Source organism: Clupea harengus, chromosome 21, assembly GCF_900700415.2.
Source record: "Clupea harengus chromosome 21, Ch_v2.0.2, whole genome shotgun sequence".
In the NCBI taxonomy this organism is placed as follows: Eukaryota; Metazoa; Chordata; class Actinopteri; order Clupeiformes; family Clupeidae; genus Clupea; species Clupea harengus.
In genome coordinates, this window is record NC_045172.1 from 24,957,253 (window position 1) to 24,982,042 (window position 24,790).

The 24,790-nt window shown below is 41.7% G+C and overlaps 1 protein-coding gene and 3 long non-coding RNA genes across 4 annotated transcripts; all 4 read left to right on the top strand.

Moving 5' to 3' along the window:
* Positions 1–1,958: 1,958 nt before the first annotated feature.
* On the top strand, positions 1,959–19,689 carry LOC116218157 (double-headed protease inhibitor, submandibular gland-like; the record flags this gene model as incomplete). Its single annotated transcript, XM_031558578.2, has 8 exons — positions 1,959–2,055; positions 3,358–3,392; positions 3,765–3,829; positions 14,490–14,540; positions 14,843–14,927; positions 17,061–17,176; positions 17,479–17,563; positions 19,660–19,689. Coding segments are annotated over exons 1-8 (516 nt in total), but the record flags the coding sequence as incomplete, so codon positions are not given.
* LOC116218108 lies at positions 4,102–4,880 on the top strand. The gene is made up of 3 exons (XR_004162671.1): positions 4,102–4,116; positions 4,353–4,459; positions 4,644–4,880. It is a non-coding gene; the product is annotated as an uncharacterized LOC116218108 (long non-coding RNA).
* Positions 19,690–20,538, top strand: LOC116218111. Its single transcript, XR_004162674.1, has 3 exons — positions 19,690–19,775; positions 20,225–20,309; positions 20,509–20,538. It is a non-coding gene; the product is annotated as an uncharacterized LOC116218111 (long non-coding RNA).
* A 2,329-nt stretch (positions 20,539–22,867) lies between these two features.
* Positions 22,868–23,888, top strand: LOC116218113. Its single transcript, XR_004162676.1, has 3 exons — positions 22,868–22,935; positions 22,994–23,058; positions 23,666–23,888. It is a non-coding gene; the product is annotated as an uncharacterized LOC116218113 (long non-coding RNA).
* The last annotated feature ends 902 nt before the right edge of the window (positions 23,889–24,790 follow it).

Here is a 24,790-nt window from a genome sequence, read left to right on the forward strand (position 1 = left end):
AGAATTAGATCTTACAATACTAAAAGATATGCTGCAATATTGAGCCATAAGTGGGGATAGTAAGCATATATGTTTTACTTCTTATTAAATAGTTTAGTTTGAAAGATGTTTAAACATTCAGTTATAGATTTTATGAGTTAATCCAAACGAAAGAAAGAAATATCGTCTAGTCATAGACAGTCATTGTTCATACAACCCCAGTCAGCAGGACTGGTAGAAAAGAATGAACCGACCTATTAAAAGCAAGTTGAGAATCTAAGAGTGAAATTAGTGAAATTAAGCACGCATGTTGTTATCACTGTCACTGCCTGAACTCTCAAACCATTTGCTGAAACAGATAAAGAGATTGAATATACATTTGCAGAATATGGCAAAAATGTGAATTAGCAAAATGCTCTGTGAGGCTGAAACCGAGGTTGGGTCAGGAGATTGGGTCCTAATCAACAGCCTCAAAAGAAAACACTGCCACTCCCCCAAGTGGGGACAGACCATACAAAGTGCTACTGTCAACATCTACCACAGTCAAGATAGCGGAGAGAGCCACCTGGATACATCGAACACATTGTAAACGAGTAAGCCTGCCTTAGAAAGAGACAGAGGATAGGAGCTGTTTTCCTCTACAGTTTTCCAAGGCCGGCCCACTGTGACAGAAGTCAGGATTCTTTGCCTTAGGCAATTTTTCGTCTCAAACCTGGTGAAGAAACCAACGCTGTCCAGTGGGGTAGAAAGCCTTAGTGGATACTGGGAGGGTGGGCGTCCTATCTCTGTGAAGTCATTTCAAGAAAATGAAACAATGTGTGGAACTTTTGATAAAACTGTACTGCTCTACATTTTGGCGACTGTTAGCATATTGATCACAACAGGCACCGGTTTGGTCAAATATCCGCAATGGGGCCGGGCCAAAAGATCATCCGTGGTGGAAAACCAGACTGCCCAAACACTCTTTCCACAAAGAGACTGTTACATTTTCCTGCCAGCCGATGTTGTTCTGCAGGATGCCTGATGGGAACAGGGCCTTCAAGGACACACAGCAAAGAGGCCTTGTTTGAATGTTATCTGAAGCCTAGGCGACCTAATGACACACACACACAGTTGACACCCACTATGTTTGGCCTACGAAGCAAAGTATACAAATGTGTGATGAGAAATAGTGATGACATTTTAAATGATTGACTTATGATGATATGGAGTGATGCTCAGAATGATCTCTGTTCCGAAATGCCATGTGATGAAGCTAGAGTGATGATTTTGAGGTTATCCATTGAAATTGACGAATTAAGAAAGATGATTTGTGATTTCAATTGTGATTGTGATTATGATTGTAATTTTGATTATCCATTGAAACGGATAAAAGGATGGATTTGATGGAGATCATTTCCAAACACTGTTAATGGACTTAAGAATATAATAATCAAGTGCCTTGTATTATTAATTACTTTATGTGAATGATGTACTTATGTAAGCAGGAACATGGCTTTTCTGTGTTTCTGCGTGTGTGTAAGGTTAGAATATTAGGTGCCACTTAGTCTGCATTTGTACAAGAGCATGTTTAGACCAGAAGTGATAAGCTTCTTCCGACCTTGTGGCAAAACTGCCAGTCCTTGCAATTATAGGGAGCCTCGGACGTCGGTGATCCACCACATGGTTATCCCTGCTGAAAACTAAACTTCTGTCTATATAAACCTTGTGCGATGTGTTTAACAGGGCTTCACTTTCAGCCGTGTGCTGGGAGTGAGCCCGATTGCAATTGTTGTTGTTGTTTGTCTAATAAATATACTTAGTTGCAGCTCCGGAGTCCTGAGGTATCACTCACTCTCACACACACACACACACACAAACACACACACACACACACACACACACACACACACACGCACACACACATTGAGGGTTAGTGTGGGAGGGGCGGGAGCTGAAAATAAGAGGTGTAGAGGGTATTTAAGGGCATCTGGAGAGATGCTTTCCATACTGTTCCAGACGTTACTGTTGTTCCTTCTGAAGCCACCATGAAGCTGAGCATTGTGATCTCCATCTGCGCTCTACTTTACTTCTCTGGTACGTCCTCTCTCTCTCTCTCTCTCACACACACACACACACACACACACACACACACACACACACACACACACACACACACACACACACACTACAGACACAGAACACACACACACACACACACACTACAGACACACTACAGACACAGAACACCAGTGTGTGACTAAATCTGGATGAACAAACTCTATTTTAACATAACTATGTTTGTGACAAACATCTCTGTGTAGAGCAGCGTTTCTCAAAGTGTGGGGCGCGAATGGACGCGATGAACGGGAGATTTTTTCCGTTGCAATGCCTTCCTTCATAGACAATGACGATCATACACCCCCATCGCACTAAACAACCAGACGCAAACAAAGAAATATTGTATTCATTACATTATTCATAATATTAAGTATTGTATTGAAATAATTAGCCTGTTGTTAACCTTTCCTGCTAGTCGTAGTCGGAGATTACAGGGGAGACTTTTGTTTACTGCTCCAGGCAACTTGACCAACGGCAACTTGATTTGGCCCAAGGATTTATTCTCCACACTGGTTACACAGAGTTCAACGTTACAGCAACATAACTTTGCAGTGGGACAATGTAAAAAAACGTTCCCATGCATGAAAGTGTAGTGGTCGATAGGGCTAATATTGACGTTAGGGATACATTTGTGACACGAAACACAAAGGTTGGTGATTCAGTACCAGTGGTGAAAAAGACAGCTGATCCACCAAAAAATCAACCTAAAAGAAAATTGAAAATTTCAAAACATTTGACAATTTTAAATTACATTACATTTTGTCATTTAGCAGACGCTTTTATCCAAAGCGACGTACAAGGGAGATTTTAAGCTTGGCCTACCACTGATAACACAATTGCATAGTAGTAGGCCCTTTTTCTTTACTTTTGGAACTTTTTGGCACTTTTATTTTCTCTATTTTTGAACTGATGTTATTTGTTATTGATTAAGATTTAGAACTTATCGTTATTTCAATCATTTCAAGCTTGGCCTACCATTTTATTGGAGCGATGAGGGACAGGTGGGGCTTGAAATGGGGGAATGACAGGAAAAGTTTGAGAACCACTGGGGTAGAGGCTGATGCTCTGGGTGGCTATTGTTTTATGTGCTGAGCCACTCTCCCTCACTCACCCTCTCCCTCTTTCCCTCTCCTTTTCACACACACCCTCTCCTCTCCCTCTCTCTCTCTCACACACCCTCTCCTCTCCCTCTCCTTCTCACACACACCCTCTCCTCTCCCTCTCTCTCTCTCTCACACTCTCTCCTCTCTCTCTCTTTTCTTTCTTATCATGAATCAGGTCACACTTTGGCCACGTCAAGACGTAGGATCAGGGTAATGTCCACTTATCTTACTATTTTATCAGTTTTTCTATTATCACACATTGTCCTCTGTACTCTTCTGCAGTGTCATGCATATTAATGTGTGTATGTGATTGTACGTGTGTGTCAGTGCGTGCATGTGTGTTTGTGACCACTTTCATGATTTGTGCACATGTGTACATGTGTATGTGTGTGTGCCCGTGTGTGTGACTGTTTGTATGATGCGTGATTGTGTGTGTGTGACCATTTGTATGATGCCTGCGTGTGTGTGACCATTTGTATGATGCCTGCGTGTGTGTGACCATTTGTATGATGCCTGCGTGTGTGTGACCATTTGTATGATGTATGCGTGTGTGTTTGTTAAGGCACTTCTTTCTTTGTTCAGGTTGATTGTCATCAGTTTAAGAGCTACGGTTCTCATTGCCCTGAGGAATACAAGCCTCTCTGTGGGTCCGACGGCGTCACCTATGCTAATGACTGCAAGTACTGCGCTGCCTGCCGGTAAGTCAACCCCAAAGTGCTGTGCAATGCAAAGCAGGACAAACACCCTATATTGGACACACACCCTATGTTGGACACACACGCTGTTGGACACACACACTATGTTGGACACACACCCTGACACATTTCCCTGCTAACTTTTGTCCACAGAGAAAAAGGAAGAAGCATTTTGGTCCGTCATCGCGGGGAATGTAAAGAGAAGAAGCCGGAGCGTCCTGCCACCTGAACCTTTATCTGTGCGTATGTGTTTGTGACCACTCATGATTTTTGCACATGTGTATGTGAGTGCGAGTGTGTGTGACCATTTGTATGACGTGTGTGTGTGTGTGACCATTTGTATGATGCCTGCGTGTGTGTGACCATTTGTATGATGCCTGCGTGTGTGTGACCATTTGTATGATGCCTGCGTGTGTGTGACCGTTTGTATGATGTATGCGTGTGTGTTTGTTAAGGCACTTCTTTCTTTGTTCAGGTTGATTGTCGACGCCACCGTTCATATTGCACTGAGGAGTACAAGCCTCTCTGTGGGTCCGACGGCGTCACCTATGCTAATGACTGCAAGTACTGCGCTGCCTGCCGGTAAGTCAACCCCAAAGTGCTGTGCAATGCAAAGCAGGACACACACCCTATGTTGGACACACACACTGTTGGACACACACACGCTGTTGGACACACACCCTATGTTGGACACACACACTGTTGGACACACACGCTATGTTGGACACACACCCTGACACATTTCCCTGCTAACTTTTGTCCACAGAGAAAAAGGAAGGAAGATTTTGGTCAGTCATCGCGGGGCATGTAAAGGGGGGGGACAGCAGCAGCAGCAGGAGTGGAGACACTGAGAGCCACGCCTCCACTGGTCCTCAACGAGCTGAACCCTGACCCTGACTCTGAACCCTGACCCTGAATCTGAACCCTGATCCTAACCCTAACCCTGACCTGAGATCAGAGGGAAATGTCAGTAAAGCATCAATAAAGCATCTGTAAAGCATCACTAAAGTCTTCTGTGTCCTGTGTCCTGTGTTCACACACACACAACACACACACACACACACACACACACACACACACACACACACACACACACATACAGGCAGGACACACTAGTGCTGCTGACTGCACCGTCACACAGATAGATGTGACAGCAGATACACACACACACACACACACACACACACACACACACACACAGGAACACTCACACACACACACACAGAGATAAGCATGGTACGGCAGGAGGATGCAGAGAACATAGTGTAAGAATTGAAAAAATATATAAAATAGTGAACATTACCCAATGGCCTCTTATAGCTCATATGACACACGAACACTCACTCACACACAGACAAACACTTCTTTGGACTACAGTAATAAAGTTTGTAATATGAAAGTAAACAAATAATTCTAAAATGCTGCAATATGTTTCATTATAGCCATATGCTAAAATTGCATGTGTTACTGCACTATATAGGCTTACTACATTACAACAAAAAGGCATGAATATGCTACGTATTTACTGCAGTATTTCCAATGCAGTAAATTACATACATCAACACAAGATACAGTCTACCAAAGTACTGTAATACCACTAGAACTCTGCTCTAGCCCTACAGTAATGCTGACATCTGCATTTGGTGTCAAACTTTTACATGTTTGAACTTCGCATTTACGATAACATTCTCCTCTGCATTGCATCTTGGAAATACGTCAATCCAAGCCAAGTATCTGAAGACAGTGTTCATATGTCGGTTTGCCTCTCACAATAGATGTCAAAACTGAGTGTGTCAAATTTACTGTAATTAAATTGAAGAATGCTGTAGTTGCACAGTGTTTTGCTGGTAGTGAACATTGACTGGGACAGGTATCCATGAATTTTGGAAGAAGGTGTCATTGACGGCATTTGTATCTAAGCATAGGGGCAAGTATCCACAGTTTGGTTCATATGGTCTACTGGTGTGCTCAATGTGTTTTGGGAATGTGAACATGGTAAAGGTACAAGAACTAAAATGATTGGAAAAAACTGTAAGCTTTATCAATGCCATGCTACTTTTCACATCTCTTTATGTCTTCCTCCTATAATAGATATTTTAACAATGATGCTCTTCCTGTGGGTAAAGTAGTTTACCTGAGGCAGTGTGGAAAGAGTCACATTGGTTGTGTGAGATAGCTATCGACACGGTGTAGTTTTCTCCTCCATCAAAAGCAAACTCTTGTAACCAGTGGCCTCAAAAAGACAAACATTGCATGATATCAGTCTCTTCAAATCTTAAGATGACAGAACATAGACATAAAGAAAGCCCACAGGATAACACAAAACGACAATTCAAAGAGATATATCATAAAATAAATGAAGTTGAAATGAAAACAAGACACCTCAAACAAACGTACTATGAAGTAGGCCCAAAAACTGCAAAACTGTTGCCACGGAAACTGCGTAAACAGCAACTAGAAAGAGCTGTCCATAAAATACAAGACCCAAAATCAAACCGGCTTACATACCGTATGATCCAAAGGGAATTGAAAGTGTATTCAGAAATTATTATAAGGAACTCTATACTCAAACATCAGTTATAAATAGAGGAGAGACTAAATTATTTTTTGACACACTGGATTTACCCTCCATAGGTGATATACAAAATAAACAAATAACATCACCCATAACTACAGAAGAAATTGAGAAAGCAATAGGAAAATTAAAAACATCTAAGACACCAGGTAGTGATGGATTTCCAACAGAGTGGTATAAGAAACTCAAGGAGGAGATCACTCCAACTCTTCTCACTACTTTCAACTGGATTTTGGAAGGAAGCAATAATCACTGTACTCCCCAAAACACAAAAGAATAGGGAATTATGTAAAAATTATAGGCCTATATCAATCTTAAATGTTGACTATAAAATGTATACCTCCATCCTAGCAAACAGATTACAAACAATACTACCGGATATTATAGATGAAGATCAAACAGGTTTTGTTAGAGGACGTCAGACTCAAGACAATATTAGAAGAACCTTGCTTATTATAAATAAAATTTTAAAACACAAAACACCAACAGCATTGATTAGTCTAGATGCGGAAAAAGCATTTGATATGGTTAACTGGGGTTACCTATACATGACACTGGAAAATTTTGGTTTCAAACAGAAGACAATACAGTGCATTAAAGCTATCTATAACAACCCGACTGCGAGAGTAAAAGTAAATGGCTCTCTTTCAGATAATTTCACTTTAGAAAGAGGTACTAGACAAGGATGCTGCTTAAGTCCCATCTTATTTGCCATATACATTGAACCTTTAGCTCAAATGATCAGACAAGATTCCTTATTAGGTGGAGTACAGATACACAACGAAAAACATATTATAAGCCTTTTTGCAGATGATGTGATCATTTATTTGAAGGATCCAGTGAACTCTTTTGATAGGTTAATGCAGACTATAGAAAAGTTCAGCTGCTACTCTGGGTATAAGTTAAATGTAACAAAGACACAGACACTCATTTTCCATACCACACCAACATACAAAACTAAAAAAGCACAAACTGAGATGGGAAGCAAAATCACTTAAATATTTGGGAGTTAACATAACCAAAGACCTTTCAGAACTATATAATAGTAATTATGAAGAAGTAAACAATATGATAAAAACGGATATAGAGAGGTGGTCTACTTATCCCATGGATCTCACAGACAGGATAAATGCAGTCAAAATGAATATACAACCCAGGTTATTATACCTGTTTCAATCACTCCCAGTGGAGGTGCCCCATGCACAGTTCACAAAATGGGACAAATTGATATCCAGTTTTGTATGGGAAGGTAGATGACCTAGAGTACGCTTTACCACTCTCCAGCTACCTAAGGATAAAGGAGGTATGGCACGTTCAAATTTGAGGGAATACTTCTATGCAGCACAAATCCGCCCACTTTATGTTGGGGAATAATACCGCTATAACCCGCTGGAAGGATATAGAGATATGCACTCATATTACCCAATCCAAACATGCGTGGTGAAAGGCAAAACCCCTCTACGAGCTCAAGGATCAGATTGATTCCAGTAACATCTTTTACGCTAGATACATGGCACTCAGTTGCTAAGCAGTTGAAAATAGGTAGGAGCTTAGTCTTCTAAAATGGATTGCATTTGACAGAGAATTTATTCAGGAGGATGGATTATGACCTATAGAGGATGGGTAAATGTTGGCATAACGGCAATATGTACCATTATCAAGGAAGGTGTAATGCTGAGTTTCCAAGAAATGAAAGATAGATTTGGTGTAAAGAACGCAGATCTGTTCAGATATCTTCAGATGAGGGACTATTGTTGAAAAAAAATAAGAAAGATGGGGAGGTTCATCCCCCATTCTTGTGATGTCATACTGTAGAGAAATACCTAAAGCAATTTCAATTATTTATACTTGTTTAATGGAATCCAAACAACACTCAACATTATATAAAAAAAGCTAAATGGGAGAAAGAGCCAGATGAGGAAATCTCTACTGAGATTTGGTATGAAATGAAATGTGGAAATATCACCAGACCACCACACAATCTCAGTGGAGAGAGTTTGCCTGGAAAAATCAGATCCGTTATTTTATCACTCCCTTAATTACAAGTAAACAGTTGTCAACTCCGCAAACATGCTGGAGACGATGTGGTGATATGTCACCAAATCATACACATATTTTTTGGAGCTGCAAGAAAATAGAACCTTTTAGGAGAGAGGTACATGAAGTTGTATGCCAGACCCTGGCATATCCAATTCCCTTTACATGTACAGTCTTATACCTAGGAAATGTAGTAGAATGTGTAGCTAGAGATGACCTATATCTGGTGAAAATTCTTCTTACAGCGAGCAGGAAGACAATCACAAAGAATTGGCTGAAAGCAGACATGTCACAATGTAAGCAATGGCTATCTATAATCGAGGAAATCCAGGGGATGGAAAAGTTAACATACAAACTGAAGTTGAAAGAAGAGTTATTTGCTAGGAACTGGGGAAAATGGATACAAAATGAAACATATGTAGACATGACTGGATAATAAAATATAAATATAAACATTATTATAAAATATTAAGAATCATATTATATATTAAATGACTCATATATTCATAATATGGCTCCTGTAAAGTCTCCTCCTGTTAAAGGCCAGGTTCACCCTTGTATTTCTTTTTCTTTCTTTTTTTTTTTTTTAATTAATTTGTTTCTGTTAACCTATTTTCCAATGTATGTTTGTATGATATTTCTGTTACTGTATGTACATTATGTTTATGTGTCTTACTTCCAATAAAGACAAAGTCAAAAAAAAAGAAGCAATCTCTTAATGTACAGTGTAGCATGTGAATTGTTCTCTCCCAACCACTAGGTGGCAATATATGATTTCAGTGGAAAGTGAAGCTAGAACAGATCGGGCAATGTTCACTGGCCTTCATTTCCACTCAAATCAATTGTTACCTCCAAACACTTGGTAACTGTTATTAACTTTGCTTGCTGTCAATTGTTTTTAGACTTTGTATTTGTTAATATCAGAAGTGGCTTAAATGTATCTCTTATTTGTGATTGGAAGCGGTGTATTTTGTTACACATCCTGACCAATGGTTTCATAATCCGTCCATGTGAAGTTGTATGTAACATTTGTCAAGCTGAATTTAGCTATCACAGAAGCAGCTCGTCTTTAAGTTATCACCCTAATGCAAAGCACCCGACAGAAAGCAGTCCCAGGTTAGATGATCGCCAACCCACACTCCACGACTTCTCTAGGAAAATAACTAGACCAGTCCGTGAAAAGGTTACCATTTGGGTGGCCGGTGACTGTCGGCCCATCAACATAGTTGAGGACAGTGGGCTGATTGAGGTGATTCGGATTGCTTCAAGGGAAAATTCTTACGATGTACCGTCGAGGGGCACCATTGTGTTTAAAAAAAAATACAATTAAACAACAGTGTCTAAAATACACGCTGTATGAAGTGATTACTCGTTAATTTATAAGATTTAGTCTTAAGAAGAAAAAAAAAACTTTTAATCGCGATTAATACATTTCAAAATGTGCGATTAATTAGTTAATTTTTTTTAATCGATTGACAGCCCTAATATTTAATGTTTGTGATGAGTTCCATTCTTCTCTTGTTTCATATGTTTATATATATTTAATGTTTGTGATGAGTTCCATTCTGCTCATGTTTCATATATTTATATATATTTATATACGTATATTTAATGTTTGTGATGAGTTCCTTATCTGCAGTGCCTTCTCTCTACAGTGGGGACTAAAGGTCTGAGACCATGGGGTCAAAGATCAAAGGTCATAGAATCTAAATGAGCCAAAGTTGAAGAAGGCACCGCAGGACGTAGTCAGGTTTCTGTAGTTTATTTTGGCGTGGAGACCCCCTCTTAGCTGGTGTTCAGAGAAAGGCCTGTCTTACTGTACACTAAGCTGGTATTTAAACCATTTCAGTCAGGTAGAATACAATAGGGGAGGGGATGACAATTAAATACAATGGGTTATTGTAACTTTGTAACTTTTGTTTTTGGATGTTTTAAATAGCCGAACACAATCGCTGCAACTGCACGATACTACTGTCGCATACGTTAGCATGTTTGCTAATAATGTCAGTTATGAAATTTATTTTATAAGTAAGCACTTTTTCTACTTTCTCTTTTTTCTCCATTTTCAATGTTGTCAGCTTGACTGAAGTTGGAAGTCAATAAAGGAGCAAGAAGGCTCATTTTCCTGGCTCTTGTAAAGGAGTTTGGCTTGCTGTTTATTCTATGTTGGCGCTCAGGGAGCAAAACACATAGATAGAGCAGTACACCCGTCCTTAGGATGCCCCCACTGGTTCAAAAGACTCTGCTGACCCTCCAGATAACAAAACCCGTAAACAACATACCCTGGCGTTGTCAAGATTTTTTGCAGAAACAAGGCAGAAAGGAACCTGTGAGGCTGAAACCAAGGTTGGGTCAGGAGATTGGGTCCTAATCAACAGCCTCAAAAGAAAACACTGCCACTTGCCCGAGTGGGACAGACCATACAAAGTGCTACTGTCAACATCTACCACAGTCAAGATAGCGGAGAGAGCCACCTGGATACATCGAACACATTGTAAACGAGTAAGCCTGCCTTAGAAAGAGACAGAGGATAGGAGCTGTTTTCCTCTACAGTTTTCCAAGGCCGGCCCACTGTGACAGAAGTCAGGATTCTTTGCCTTAGGCAATTTTTCGTCTCAAACCTGGTGAAGAAACCAACGCTGTCCAGTGGGGTAGAAAAGCCTAGTGGATACTGGGAGGGTGGGGCGGTCCTATCTCTGTGAAGTCATTTCAAGAAAAGGAAACAATGTGTGGAACTTTTGATAATAACTGTACTGCTCTACATTTTGGGACTGTTAGCATATTGATCACAACAGGCACCGGTCTTGGTCAAATATCCGCAAGGGGGCCGGGCCAAAGATCATCCGTGGTGGAAAACCAGACTGCCCAAACACTCTTTCCACAAAGAGACTGTTTACATTTTTCCTGCCCAGTAATATCCACCTATGTGTTCTGCAGGATGCCTGATGGGGAACAGGGCCTTCAAGGACACAGCAAAGAGGCCTTGTTTGAATGTTATCTGAAGCCTAGGCGAGGCTAATGACACACAACAGTTGACACCCATTATGTTGGGCCTACGAATGCAAAGTATACAAATGTGTGATGAGAAATATGATGACATTTAAATGATTGACATGATGATATGGAGTGATGCTCAGTAATGAATCTCTGTTCCGAAAATCCCATGTGATGAAAGCTCAGAGTGATGATTTTTGAGGTTATCCATTGAATTGACGAATTAAGAAAGATGATTTGTGATTTCAATTGTGATTGTTTGATTATGATTGTAATTTTGATTATCCATTGAAACGGATAAAAAGGAATGGATTGATGGAGATCATTTCCAAACACTGTTAATGACTTAAGAATATAATAATCAAGTGCCTTGTATTTTAATTACTTTATATGAATGATGTAACTTATGTAAAGCAGGAAAATGGCTTTTCTGTGTTTCTGCGTGTGTGTAACTTAGAATATTAGGTGCCACTTAGTCTTCATTGTACGAGAGCATGTTTAGACCAGAAGTGATAAGCTTCTTCCGACCTTGTGCAAAAACTGCCATCTTGCAATATAGGGAGCCTCGGACGTCAGAGATCCACCACATGGTTATCCCTGCTGAAAACTAAACTTCTGTCTATATAAACCTTGTGCAATGTGTTTAACAGGGCTTCACTTTCAGCCGTGTGCTGGGAGTGAGCCCGATTGTAATTGTTGTTGTTGTTTGTCTAATAAATATACTTATATGCAGCTCCGGAGTCCTGAGGTATCACACACACTCTCACACACACACTCACTCACTCTCACACACACACACACACACACACAACACACACACACACACACACACACACACACACTCTCTCACACCACACACACAACCAACACACACACACACACACACACACAACACACACACACACACACACACACACACACACACACACACTCTCACACACACACACACACACACACACACACACACGCACACGCACACATTGAGGGTTAGTGTGGGAGGGGCGGGAGCTGAACATAAGAGGTGTAGAGGGTATTTAAGGGCATCTGGAGAGATGCTTTCCATGCTGTTGAGACGTCGCTGGTGTTCCTTCTGAAGCCACCATGAAGCTGAGCATTGTGATCTCCATCTGCGCTCTACTTTACCTCTCTGGTACGTCCACTCTCTCTCTCTCTCACACACACACACACACACACTACAGACACAGAACACCAGTGTGTGACTAAAGCTGGATGAACAAACTCTATTTTAACATAACTATGTTTGTGACAAACATCTCTGTGTAGAGGCTGATGCTCTGGGTGGCTATTGTTTTATGTGCTGAGCCACTCTCCCTCACTCACCCTCTCCCTCTTTCCCTCCCTCTCCCTCCCTCCCTCTCTCACACACACACTCCTCTCTCCTCTCCTCTCCCTCTCCTTCTCACACACACCCTCTCCTCTCCCTCTCTCTCTCTCTCACACACCCTCTCCTCTCCCTCTCCTTCTCACACACACCCTCTCCTCTCTCCCTCTCCCTCTCTCACCCTCTCTTCTCTCTCTCTTTTCCTTTGTTGTCATGAATCAGGTCACACTTTGGCCATGTCAGTCCCGTGGATCGGGGTAAGGTCCACTATCTTACTATTTTATCAGTTTTTCTATTATCACACATTGTCCTCTGTACTCTTCTGCAGTGTCCTGCATATTAATGTGTGTATGTGATTGTACGTGTGTGTCGGTGCCTGAATGTGTGTTTGTGACCACTTTCATGATTTGTGCACATGTGTACATGTGTATGTGTGTGTGCCCGTGTGTGTGACTGTTTGTATGATGCGTGAGTGTGTGTGTGTGACCATTTGTATGACGCGTGTGTGTGTGACCATTTGTATGATGCCTGCGTGTGTGTGACCATTTGTATGATGCCTGCGTGTGTGTGACCATTTGTATGATGCGTGTGTGTGTTGATATGTGTGTGTTTGTTAAGGCACTTTTTTCTTTGTTCAGGTTGATTGTCGACGGTTTGGTTCTCATTGCACTCAGGACTATCGCCCTCTCTGTGGGTCCGACGGCGTCACCTATGGCAATGACTGCATGTTCTGCCAGTAAGTCAACCCCAAAGTGCTGTGCAATGCAAAAGCAGGACACACACCCCATGTTGGACACACACCATGTTGGACACACACACTGTGTTTGACACACACACACGCTGTTGGACACACACCCTGTTGGACACACACCCTATGTTGGACACACACGCTATGTTGGACCACACACACTTATGTTGGACACACACCCTGACACATTTCCCTGCTAACTTTTGTCCACAGAGAAAAAGGAAGTAGGATTTTTGGTCCGTCATCACGGGGAATGTAAAGAGAAGAAGCAGCAGCGTCTTGAACCTGAACCTTTATCTGTGCGTATGTGTTTGTGACCACTCATGATTTTTGCACATGTTTATGTGAGTGCGTGTGTTTGTGACCATTTGCATGACATGTGTGTGTGTGTGACCATTTGTATGATGCCTGCGTGTGTGTGACCATTTGTATGATGTATGCGTGTGTGTTTGTTAAGGCACTTCTTTCTTTGTTCAGGTTGATTGTCGAGGCTACGGTTCTGCTTGCACTCTAGACTTACTTTTCTATTATCACACATTGTCCTCTGTACTCTTCTGCAGTGTCCTGCATATTAATGTGTGTATGTGATTGTACGTGTGTGTCGGTGCGTGCATGTGTGTTTGTGACCACTTTCATGATTTGTGCACATGTGTATGTGTGTGTGCCCGTGTGTGTGACTGTTTGTATGATGTGTGTGTGTGTGTGTGTGACCATTTGTATGATGCCTGTGTGTGTGTGTGACCATTTGTATGACGTGTGTGTGTGTGTGTGTGTGACCATTTGTATGATGCCTGTGTGTGTGTGACCATTTGTATGATGTATGCGTGTGTGTTTGTTAAGGCACTTCTTTCTTTGTTCAGGTTGATTGTCGAGGCTACGGTTCTCATTGCACTGAGGAGTACAAGCCTCTCTGTGGGTCCGACGGCGTCACCTATGCTAATGACTGCAAGTACTGCGCTGCCTGCCGGTAAGTCAACCCCAAAGTGCTGTGCAATGCAAAGCAGGACACACACCCTATGTTGGACACACACCCTATGTTGGACAAACACCCTATATTGGACACACACGCTGTTGGACACACACACTGTTGGACACACACCCTAAATTGGACACACACGCTGTTGGACACACACACTGTTGGACACACACCCTATATTGGACACACACGCTGTTGGACACACACCCTATGTTGGACACACACACTGTTGGACACACACACTATGTTGGACACACACCCTGACACATTTCCCTGCTAACTTTTGTCCACAGAGAAAAAGGAAGTAGGATTTTGGTCCGTCATCGCGGGGAATGTAAAGAGAAGAAGCAGCAGCCTCTTGAAACTGAACCTTTATCTGTGCGTATGTGTTTGTGACCACTCATGATTTTTGCACATGTGGGTCATTCCACGCCAAACGGGACAATGGCTCCCACTCGACCGTCTCAGATTTGGCTGAAAAAAATCAAGGTTGTTCATACACTTCTTAATAGGTATAGTCCAAAATATTAGCTCTCTACTCCCAATAGTTCTGTCACAAAAATATGTTTTAGGGGGAGGGGTGCCTGTACTTGAGACGCTTTTTTAGCAGCGTTTTCTGAAGAGCCATTTTTCAAATTGCTATTACTAGAAAAGTATTTAAGCTAGCTCCTTCAAACTTTCTAGGCTTAAAATATGATACCATTACTTGAGGATTATGGACTCCAAGGGTGTGGCTTGGGTATATCATAGTATTCGGGGTGCTTGAATTCGCACGGAAATTTTACTTTACGCTTTGTTGCAGCATCTTTGAATGCCTGTGGAAAGCTCAATGTTAAAGTTGGAGACTTGATATTATACACAGACCTTCCTATGTATGCTTTGTGTGTTGTATGAAAAAACTGTCCTTATGTGATGAATGGGCTGGAAGATATTAAAGCTTGGAAATTGATGAAAACCCATTTTGTGCCATTTTTGGCATGCTATAGCAAAAACAATGACAGCATTTACCAACATGAAACAATTTTTTTGGGAAAGATTAGATATTTGTTCTTAACATATCAAAAATGTGTGATGGTGTTCTGCCTCGTTTTCTCAAAATATTTTTGGGAAAATATGGGATTTTTGTACACGCCCAGCATTCAATGGCCTATAGAAGCACATTCAAATGGTAGCAAAAGGTACGTTTATGACACAGAGCTTAAACTGCGTTTGTGTATAAAATCTGTGTATCATATCAAGTCTCTAGCTTTAACATTGAGCTTTCCACAGGCCTTCAAAGATGCTGCAACAGAGCGTAGAGTAAAAATTTCGAGCAAATTCAAGCTCCCCAAATACTATGATCACCCAAGCCACACCCTTGGAAATCCATATTATTCAAGTTATGGTATCAGATTTTAAGCCTAGAAAGTTTGAAGGAGGTAGCTAAAATACATTTCTATTTATATCAATTTGAAAATGGCTTTAAGCTCTGTGTCATAAACTTACCTTTTGCTACCATTTGAATATGCTTCCATAGGCCATTGAATGCTGGGCGTGTACAAAAATCCCATATTTTCAAAAAAATATTTTGAGAAAATGAGGCAGAACACCATCACAAATTTTTGATATGTTAAGAACAAATATCTAATCTTTCCAAAAAAATGGTTTCATGTTGGTAAATGCTGTCATTTTTTTGCTATAGCATGCCAAAAATGGGACAAAATTGGTTTTCATCCATTTTCAAGCTTTAATATCTTCCAGCCCATTCATCACATAAGGACAGTTTTTTAATACAACATACGAAGCATACATAAGAAGGTCTGTGTATAATATCAAGTCTCTAGCTTTAACATTGAGCTTTCCACAGGCATTCAAAGATGCTACGACAGAGCATAGTGTAAAATGTTCGCGCAAATTTAAGCACCCCGAATACTATGATATACCCAAGCCACATCCTTGAAGTCCATATTTTTCAAGTAATGGTATCATATTTTAAGCCTAGAAAGTTTGAAGGAGCTAGCTTAAATACTTTTCTAGTAATAGCAATTTGAAAATGGCTCTTCACAAAACGCTGCTCAAAAAGCGTCTTAAGTATTGGCACCCCCTCCCCCCTAAAACATCCTATTGTGACAAAACTATTGGGAGTAGAGAGCTAATATTTGGGACTGTTCATATTAAGAAGTGTATAACAAACCTTGAATTTTTTCAGCCAAATCTGAGATGGTCGAGTGGGGAATTTTCCTTTAATTGTCCCGTTTGGCGTGGAATGACCCATGTGTATGTGAGTTCGTGTGTGTGTGACCATTTGTATGACGTGTGTGTGTGTGACCATTTGTATGACGTGTGTGTGTGTGACCATTTGTATGATGCCTGCGTGTGTGTGACCATTTGTATGATGCCTGCGTGTGTGTGACCATTTGTATGATGTATGCGTGTGTGTGTTTGTGATCATTTGTATGATGCCTGCGTGTGTGTGACCATTTGTATGATGTATGCCTGTGTGTTTGTTAAGGCACTTCTTTCTTTGTTCAGGTTGATTGTCAACAGTTTAAGAGCTACGGTTCCTATTGCACTCTGGAGTACAACCCTCTCTGTGGGTCCAACGGCGTCACCTATTCTAATGACTGCAACTTCTGCGCTGCCAAACGGTAAGTCAACCCCAAAGTGCTGTGCAATGCAAAGCAGGACACACACCCCATGTTGGACACACACCCTATGTTGGACAAACACCCTATATTGGACACACACGCTGTTGGACACACACACTGTTGGACACACACCCTATATTGGACACACACGCTGTTGGACACACACACTGTTGGACACACACCCTATATTGGACACACACGCTGTTGGACACACACCCTATGTTGGACACACACACTGTTGGACACACACACTATGTTGGACACACACCCTGACACATTTCCCTGCTAACTTTTGTCCACAGAGAAAAAGGAAGTAGGATTTTGGTCCGTCATCGCGGGGAATGTAAAGAGAAGAAGCAGCAGCCTCTTGAAACTGAACCTTTATCTGTGCGTATGTGTTTGTGACCACTCATGATTTTTGCACATGTGGGTCATTCCACGCCAAACGGGACAATGGCTCCCACTCGACCGTCTCAGATTTGGCTGAAAAAAATCAAGGTTGTTCATACACTTCTTAATAGGTATAGTCCAAAATATTAGCTCTCTACTCCCAATAGTTCTGTCACAAAAATATGTTTTAGGGGGAGGGGGTGCCTGTACTTGAGATTGCTATTACTAGAAAAGTATTTAAGCTAGCTCCTTCAAACTTTCTAGGCTTAAAATATGATACCATTACTTGAGGATTATGGACTCCCAAGGGTGTGGCTTGGGTATATCATAGTATTCGGGGTGCTTGAATTCGCACGGAAATTTTACTTTACGCTTTGTTGCAGCATCTTTGAATGCCTGTGGAAAGCTCAATGTTAAAGCTGGAGACTTGATATTATACACAGACCTTCCTATGTATGCTTTGTGTGTTGTATGAAAAAACTGTCCTTATGTGATGAATGGGCTGGAAGATATTAAAGCTTGGAAATTGATGAAAACCCATTTTGTGCCATTTTTGGCATGCTATAGCAAAAACAATGACAGCATTTACCAACATGAAACAATTTTTTTGGGAAAGATTAGATATTTGTTCTTAACATATCAAAAATGTGTGATGGTGTTCTGCCTCGTTTTCTCAAAATATTTTTGGGAAAATATGGGATTTTTGTACACGCCCAGCATTCAATGGCCTATAGAAGCACATTCAAATGGTAGCAAAAGGTACGTTTATGACACAGAGCTTAAACTGCGTTTGTGTATAAAATCTGTGTATCATATCAAGTCTCTAGCTTTAACATTGAGCTTTCCACAGGCCTTCAAAGATGCTGCAACAGAGCGTAGAGTAAAAATTTCGAGCAAATTCAAGCTCCCCAAATACTATGATCACCCAAGCCACACCCTTGGAAATCCATATTATTCAAGTTATGGTATCAGATTTTAAGCCTAGAAAGTTTGAAGGAGGTAGCTAAAATACATTTCTATTTATATCAATTTGAAAATGGCTTTAAGCTCTGTGTCATAAACTTACCTTTTGCTACCATTTGAATATGCTTCCATAGGCCATTGAATGCTGGGCGTGTACAAAAATCCCATATTTTCAAAAAAATATTTTGAGAAAATGAGGCAGAACACCATCACAAATTTTTGATATGTTAAGAACAAATATCTAATCTTTCCAAAAAAAATGGTTTCATGTTGGTAAATGCTGTCATTTTTTTGCTATAGCATGCCAAAAATGGGACAAAATTGGTTTTCATCCATTTTCAAGCTTTAATATCTTCCAGCCCATTCATCACATAAGGACAGTTTTTTAATACAACATACGAAGCATACATAAGAAGGTCTGTGTATAATATCAAGTCTCTAGCTTTAACATTGAGCTTTCCACAGGCATTCAAAGATGCTACGACAGAGCATAGTGTAAAATGTTCGCGCAAATTTAAGCACCCCGAATACTATGATATACCCAAGCCACATCCTTGAAGTCCATATTTTTCAAGTAATGGTATCATATTTTAAGCCTAGAAAGTTTGAAGGAGCTAGCTTAAATACTTTTCTAGTAATAGCAATTTGAAAATGGCTCTTCACAAAACGCTGCTCAAAAAGCGTCTTAAGTATTGGCACCCCCTCCCCCCTAAAACATCCTATTGTGACAAAACTATTGGGAGTAGAGAGCTAATATTTGGGACTGTTCATATTAAGAAGTGTATGAACAACCTTGAATTTTTTCAGCCAAATCTGAGATGGTCGAGTGGGGAATTTTCCTTTAATTGTCCCGTTTGGCGTGGAATGACCCATGTGTATGTGAGTTTGTGTGTGTGTGACCATTTGTATGACGTGTGTGTGTGTGACCATTTGTATGACGTGTGTGTGTGTGACCATTTGTATGATGCCTGCGTGTGTGTGACCATTTGTATGATGCCTGCGTGTGTGTGACCATTTGTATGATGTATGCGTGTGTGTGTTTGTGATCATTTGTATGATGCCTGCGTGTGTGTGACCATTTGTATGATGTATGCCTGTGTGTTTGTTAAGGCACTTCTTTCTTTGTTCAGGTTGATTGTCAACAGTTTAAGAGCTACGGCTCCTATTGCACTCTGGAGTACAACCCTCTCTGTGGGTCCAACGGCGTCACCTATTCTAATGACTGCAACTTCTGCGCTGCCAAACGGTAAGTCAACCCCAAAGTGCTGTGCAATGCAAAGCAGGACACACACCCCATGTTGGACACACACCCTATGTTGGACAAACACCCTATATTGGACACACCCTATATTGGACACACACACTGTTGGACACACACACTGACACATTTCCCTGCCAACTTTTGTCCACAGAGAAAAAGGAAGGATGATTTTGGTCCGTCATCGCGGGACACACACCCTATGTTGGACACACACCCTATGTTGGACACACCCTATATTGGACACACACGCTGTTGGACACACACCCTATGTTGGACACACACACTCTTGGACACACACCCTATGTTGGACAAACACCCTATATTGGACACACCCTATATTGGACACACACGCTGTTGGACACACACACTCTTGGACACACACACTATGTTGGACACACACCCTGACACATTTCCCTGCTAACTTTTGTCCACAGAGAAAAAGGAAGTAGGATTTTGGTCCGTCATCGCGGGGAATGTAAAGAGAAGAAGCAGCAGCCTCTTGAAACTGAACCTTTATCTGTGCGTATGTGTTTGTGATCACTCATGATTTTTGCACATGTGTATGTGAGTGCGAGTGTGTGTGACCATTTGTATGATGCCTGTGTGTGTGTGACCATTGTATGATGCCTGCGTGTGTGTGACCATTTGTATGAGCCTGCGTGTGTGTGACATTGTAGATGTATGCGTGTGTGTTGTTAAGGCACTTCTTCTTGTTCAGGTTGATTGTCGAGCTACGGTCCTTTTTGCACTAGGGAGTACAAGCCTCTCTGTGGGTCCGACGGCGTCACCTATAATAATGACTGCTTGTTCTGCGCTGCCAAACGGTAAGTCAACCCCAAAGTGCTGTGCAATGCAAAGCAGGACACACACCCTATGTTGGACACACACACTGTTGGACAAACACCCTATGTTGGACACACACACTGTTGGACACACACACTATGTTGGACACACACCCTGACACATTTCCCTGCTAACTTTTGTCCACAGAGAAAAAGGAAGGAAAATTTTGGTCAGTCATCGCGGGGCATGTAAAGGGGGGGGACAGCAGCAGCAGCAGGAGTGGAGACACTGAGAGCCACGCCTCCACTGGTCCTCAACGAGCTGAACCCTGACCCTGACTCTGAACCCTGATCCTAACCCTAACCCTAACCCTGACCTGAGATCAGAGGGAAATGTCAGTAAAGCATCTGTAAAGCATCACTAAAGTCTCCTGTGTCCTGTGTCACACACACACACACACACACACACACACACACACACAACAGGCAGGACACACCAGTGCTGCTGACTGCACCGTCACAACAGATAGATGTGACAGCAGATACACACACACACACACACACACACACACACACACACACACACAGGAACACTCACTCCACACACACACACACACACAGAGAGATAAGCATGGTACGGCAGCAGGATGCAGAGAACATAGTGTAAGAATTGAAAAAATATATAAAATAGTGAACATTACCCCAATGGCCTCTTATAGCTCATATGACACTCGAACACTCACTCACACACACACACACACACACACACACACACACACACACACACACACACACACACACACACACAGATAAGCATGGTACAACAGCATCTACAAAACATTTATAACACAAATATATAACATTTGGCCCAAAACATTTAGCAATAAACACAGAGCCTGTAAGAGTACCTGTACCTTCAGAACTGCCTTCATTATTTGTGCCATAGATTCAACAGGGCGCTGGAAACATTCCTTAAAGATTTTCAAAATTTTCCCATATTGTCATGAGAGCAGCACGCAGTTGCTGCAGATTTGTCGGCTGCACATCCATGATGCGAATCTCCCATTCCACCACATCCCAAAGGTGTTCTAACTGGTTTTGAATCTGGTGATTATGGAGGCCACTGGAGTACAGTGAACTCATTGCCATGTTCAAGAAACCAGTTTGAGATGATTTAAGCTTTGTGACACGTTATCCTGCTGGAAGTAGCCATCAGAAGATGGGTACAATGTGGTCATAAAGGGATGGACATGGTCAGCAACAATACTCAGGTAGGCTGTGGCATTTAAACGATGTTCAGTTGGTACTAAGGGACCTAAAGTGTGCCAAAACATGTTTTCCCCCACACCATTACACCAGCAGCCTGAACCATTGATACAAGGCAGGATGGAACTATGCTTTCATGTTGTTTACGCCAAATTCTGACCCTACCATCTGAATGTGACAGCAGAAATCCAGACTCATCAGACCAGGCAACATTTTTCCAATCTTCTGTTGTCCAATTTTGGTGAGCCTGTGCGAATTGTAGCCTCAGTTTCCTGTTCGTAGCTGACAGGAGGGGCACCCGGTGTGGTCTTCTGCTGCTGTAGCCCATCTGCTTCAAGGTTCGACGTGTTGTGCGTTCAGAGATGCTCTTCTGCAAACCTTGGTTGTAACGAGTGGTTATTTCAGTTACTGTTGCCTTTCTATCATCGTTAACCAGATTGGCCATTCTCCTCGGATCTCTGGCATCAACAAGGCATTTTGGCTTTGTCACTCTCAGTGGAGGTAGATGCTACGCTAGGCTACGCTAGTTGCTGTAACTTCGGTCACCTGAGAGAAGGTGAATCAGAGATGATTCTTTCCCGAGATCATTCTGCCTGACAGACTCAGGATGCCTCTCTTAAAAAACTGTAGGACTGCTTTGAGCTGTGCTCTGCATGTTGTCTTTCTCTTCATTGTGTAGTCATTCTTAAACTAATTTGAAGTTCTGTTTAATGAATTGTCTTTTATTTTCTGCTTTCTTCTAGAATAATCTTCTATGATTGAGTATTTAGTTTTGTCTCCTGTAAGTTTTTGTAAATGTTGATGTAAAACCCTTCGTGTTTTGTCTATGAAATGTGCTACACAAATAAATTTGCCTTGTCTGGTCTCGCCTTGCCCTGCATCCCGCTATCTAGATGCAGCAGTGTCCATTTACCAGTCAAATCCACTGGAGCGAGGCTGGACACATAGATGGAGAGAGAGAGAGGGAGGGGGAGAGAGGGAGAGAGAGGGAGATAGAGAGGGAGAGAGGGAGAGAGAGAGAGGGAGAGAGAGACAGAAGAGAGTCAGTCCCATCTGTTTTGAGAGGAGGAAAACATCTCACTGTTCATCTGGAGAAGGTGTTTTTAATGTTTGTTTTAATCACGTTTATACGAGTCTAAACATCAAGGCTTCTAGAGAGCTCCGCAAGTTTGAATCGTTCACGCCTGTCATTATGGGGGGTTTGCTTCTGCTCCTGATGTGTAAGAAACTGTCAATACTTATAATATAATATAATTTCCTGAAGCAGAGTAGGGTGTGGCAAAGCATTGTGGCTTTGCTTACTCACTTTAAATCTACTAGTAAAACCAAATTCAACGCACATTGACACCAAGTATCTCATGCATTTGCACTAAAACTGTTCATTTGTTTATATCTATTTATTTAAAATTGTTGTCCATATCCATATTCACCGTACTTATATCTTATGTCTCCTACCTCATTTATAACTTCTACTGCCACTTTCACCTGTACTTCACCTGCACTTTACATACTGTATATCTATATCATATATCTATACCACATCTGCACTAATCACCCACTATTGCTGCTTACTGTTCATATCACTTATGTCTTATACTGTATATATTCTATTTATCTATTTTTATATTACCACTTTGCACATACTCTGCACTCTTCTGATTTTGCACTTCTGGTTAGATGCTAACTGCATTTCGTTGCCTCAGTACTTGTACTCTGTGCAATGACAATAAAGTTGAATCTAATCTAATCTAATCTAATCTAATACTCCCATACTCACACTCCCGTGTGTGTGTGTGTGTGTGTGTGTTCATCTTAATCCCACATTAGTTCTACATACCCCTCAAGACGTGTCGCCTCAAGAGAGTGATCCTTGTCATACTTACACTGAGCTGAACGACACCTGGAGGGCCAACACCAATCTGGACAGGTCAGTGGTGAGGTGCGACCGTGACGTCCAGTGGCAGGGTTGGTACCGCATGTTCTACCAGGGGACGAGCGTTGGCATGCCCGAGAGCTGTGTACCCACAAAACGGTGTGGCACGAACGCACCCCTGTGGCTGAACGGTCTGCACCCTCGCCAGGAAGAAGGCATCGTGACCAGAGAGGTGTGTGGATCCTATGGGGGTAACTGCTGCTATTTCAAACCACCATCCATCCAGGTGAAAGCGTGTCCAGGAAACTACACTGTTTACAAACTAGTGGACCCTCTTGGCTGCTATCTGGCATACTGTACAGGTAAAATACTCTTTTCTGATATAGTTACTATAGTGTGTTTGTGTCCATGTTACATTCACCATTGTTTCTCCTGGGAAAAGATTTTCACCTCTCATATCTATTATCTAAAACATATCTCCAAACGCCACGCAGATCCAACAATTGCAACCATTCCTGCTGCTGTAACTACCCCTGCTCCAACCACTCCAAGTAAGTGATTTAACTACCCCTGCTCCAACCACTCCAAGTAAGTGATTTAACTACCCCTGCTCCAACCACTCCAAGTAAGCGATTTTCAAACCAGGAACAATTCCTTTGTTTCAGTCTATGGACAGTTTGTCAGATTACATTGCTGTGTATTTTTTTATTTTTCCTTTATACTTTCATACAACTTAACTTAACTTATGAATTAAAGAAAGAAAGGTGCTGAAGGTTTGTGTGTGTGTGTGTGTGTGTGTGTATGTGTGTGTGTGTGTGTCACCTGATCATCTCTGTAGAGCCCAGGACACAGTTCCAGCAGAGGTTGAGGCTGAAGATGGCCCTCCAGAGGGAGCTCTCCCACACTGAGATGGCCCAGTTCACCTCACAGGTCCTTCACCCTCACCACACACACACACACACACACACACACGCACACGCACGCTCACACACACACACACTCACACACACACTGAGATGGCCCAGTTCACCTCACAGGTCCTTAACCCTCATCACACACACACACACACACACACACAC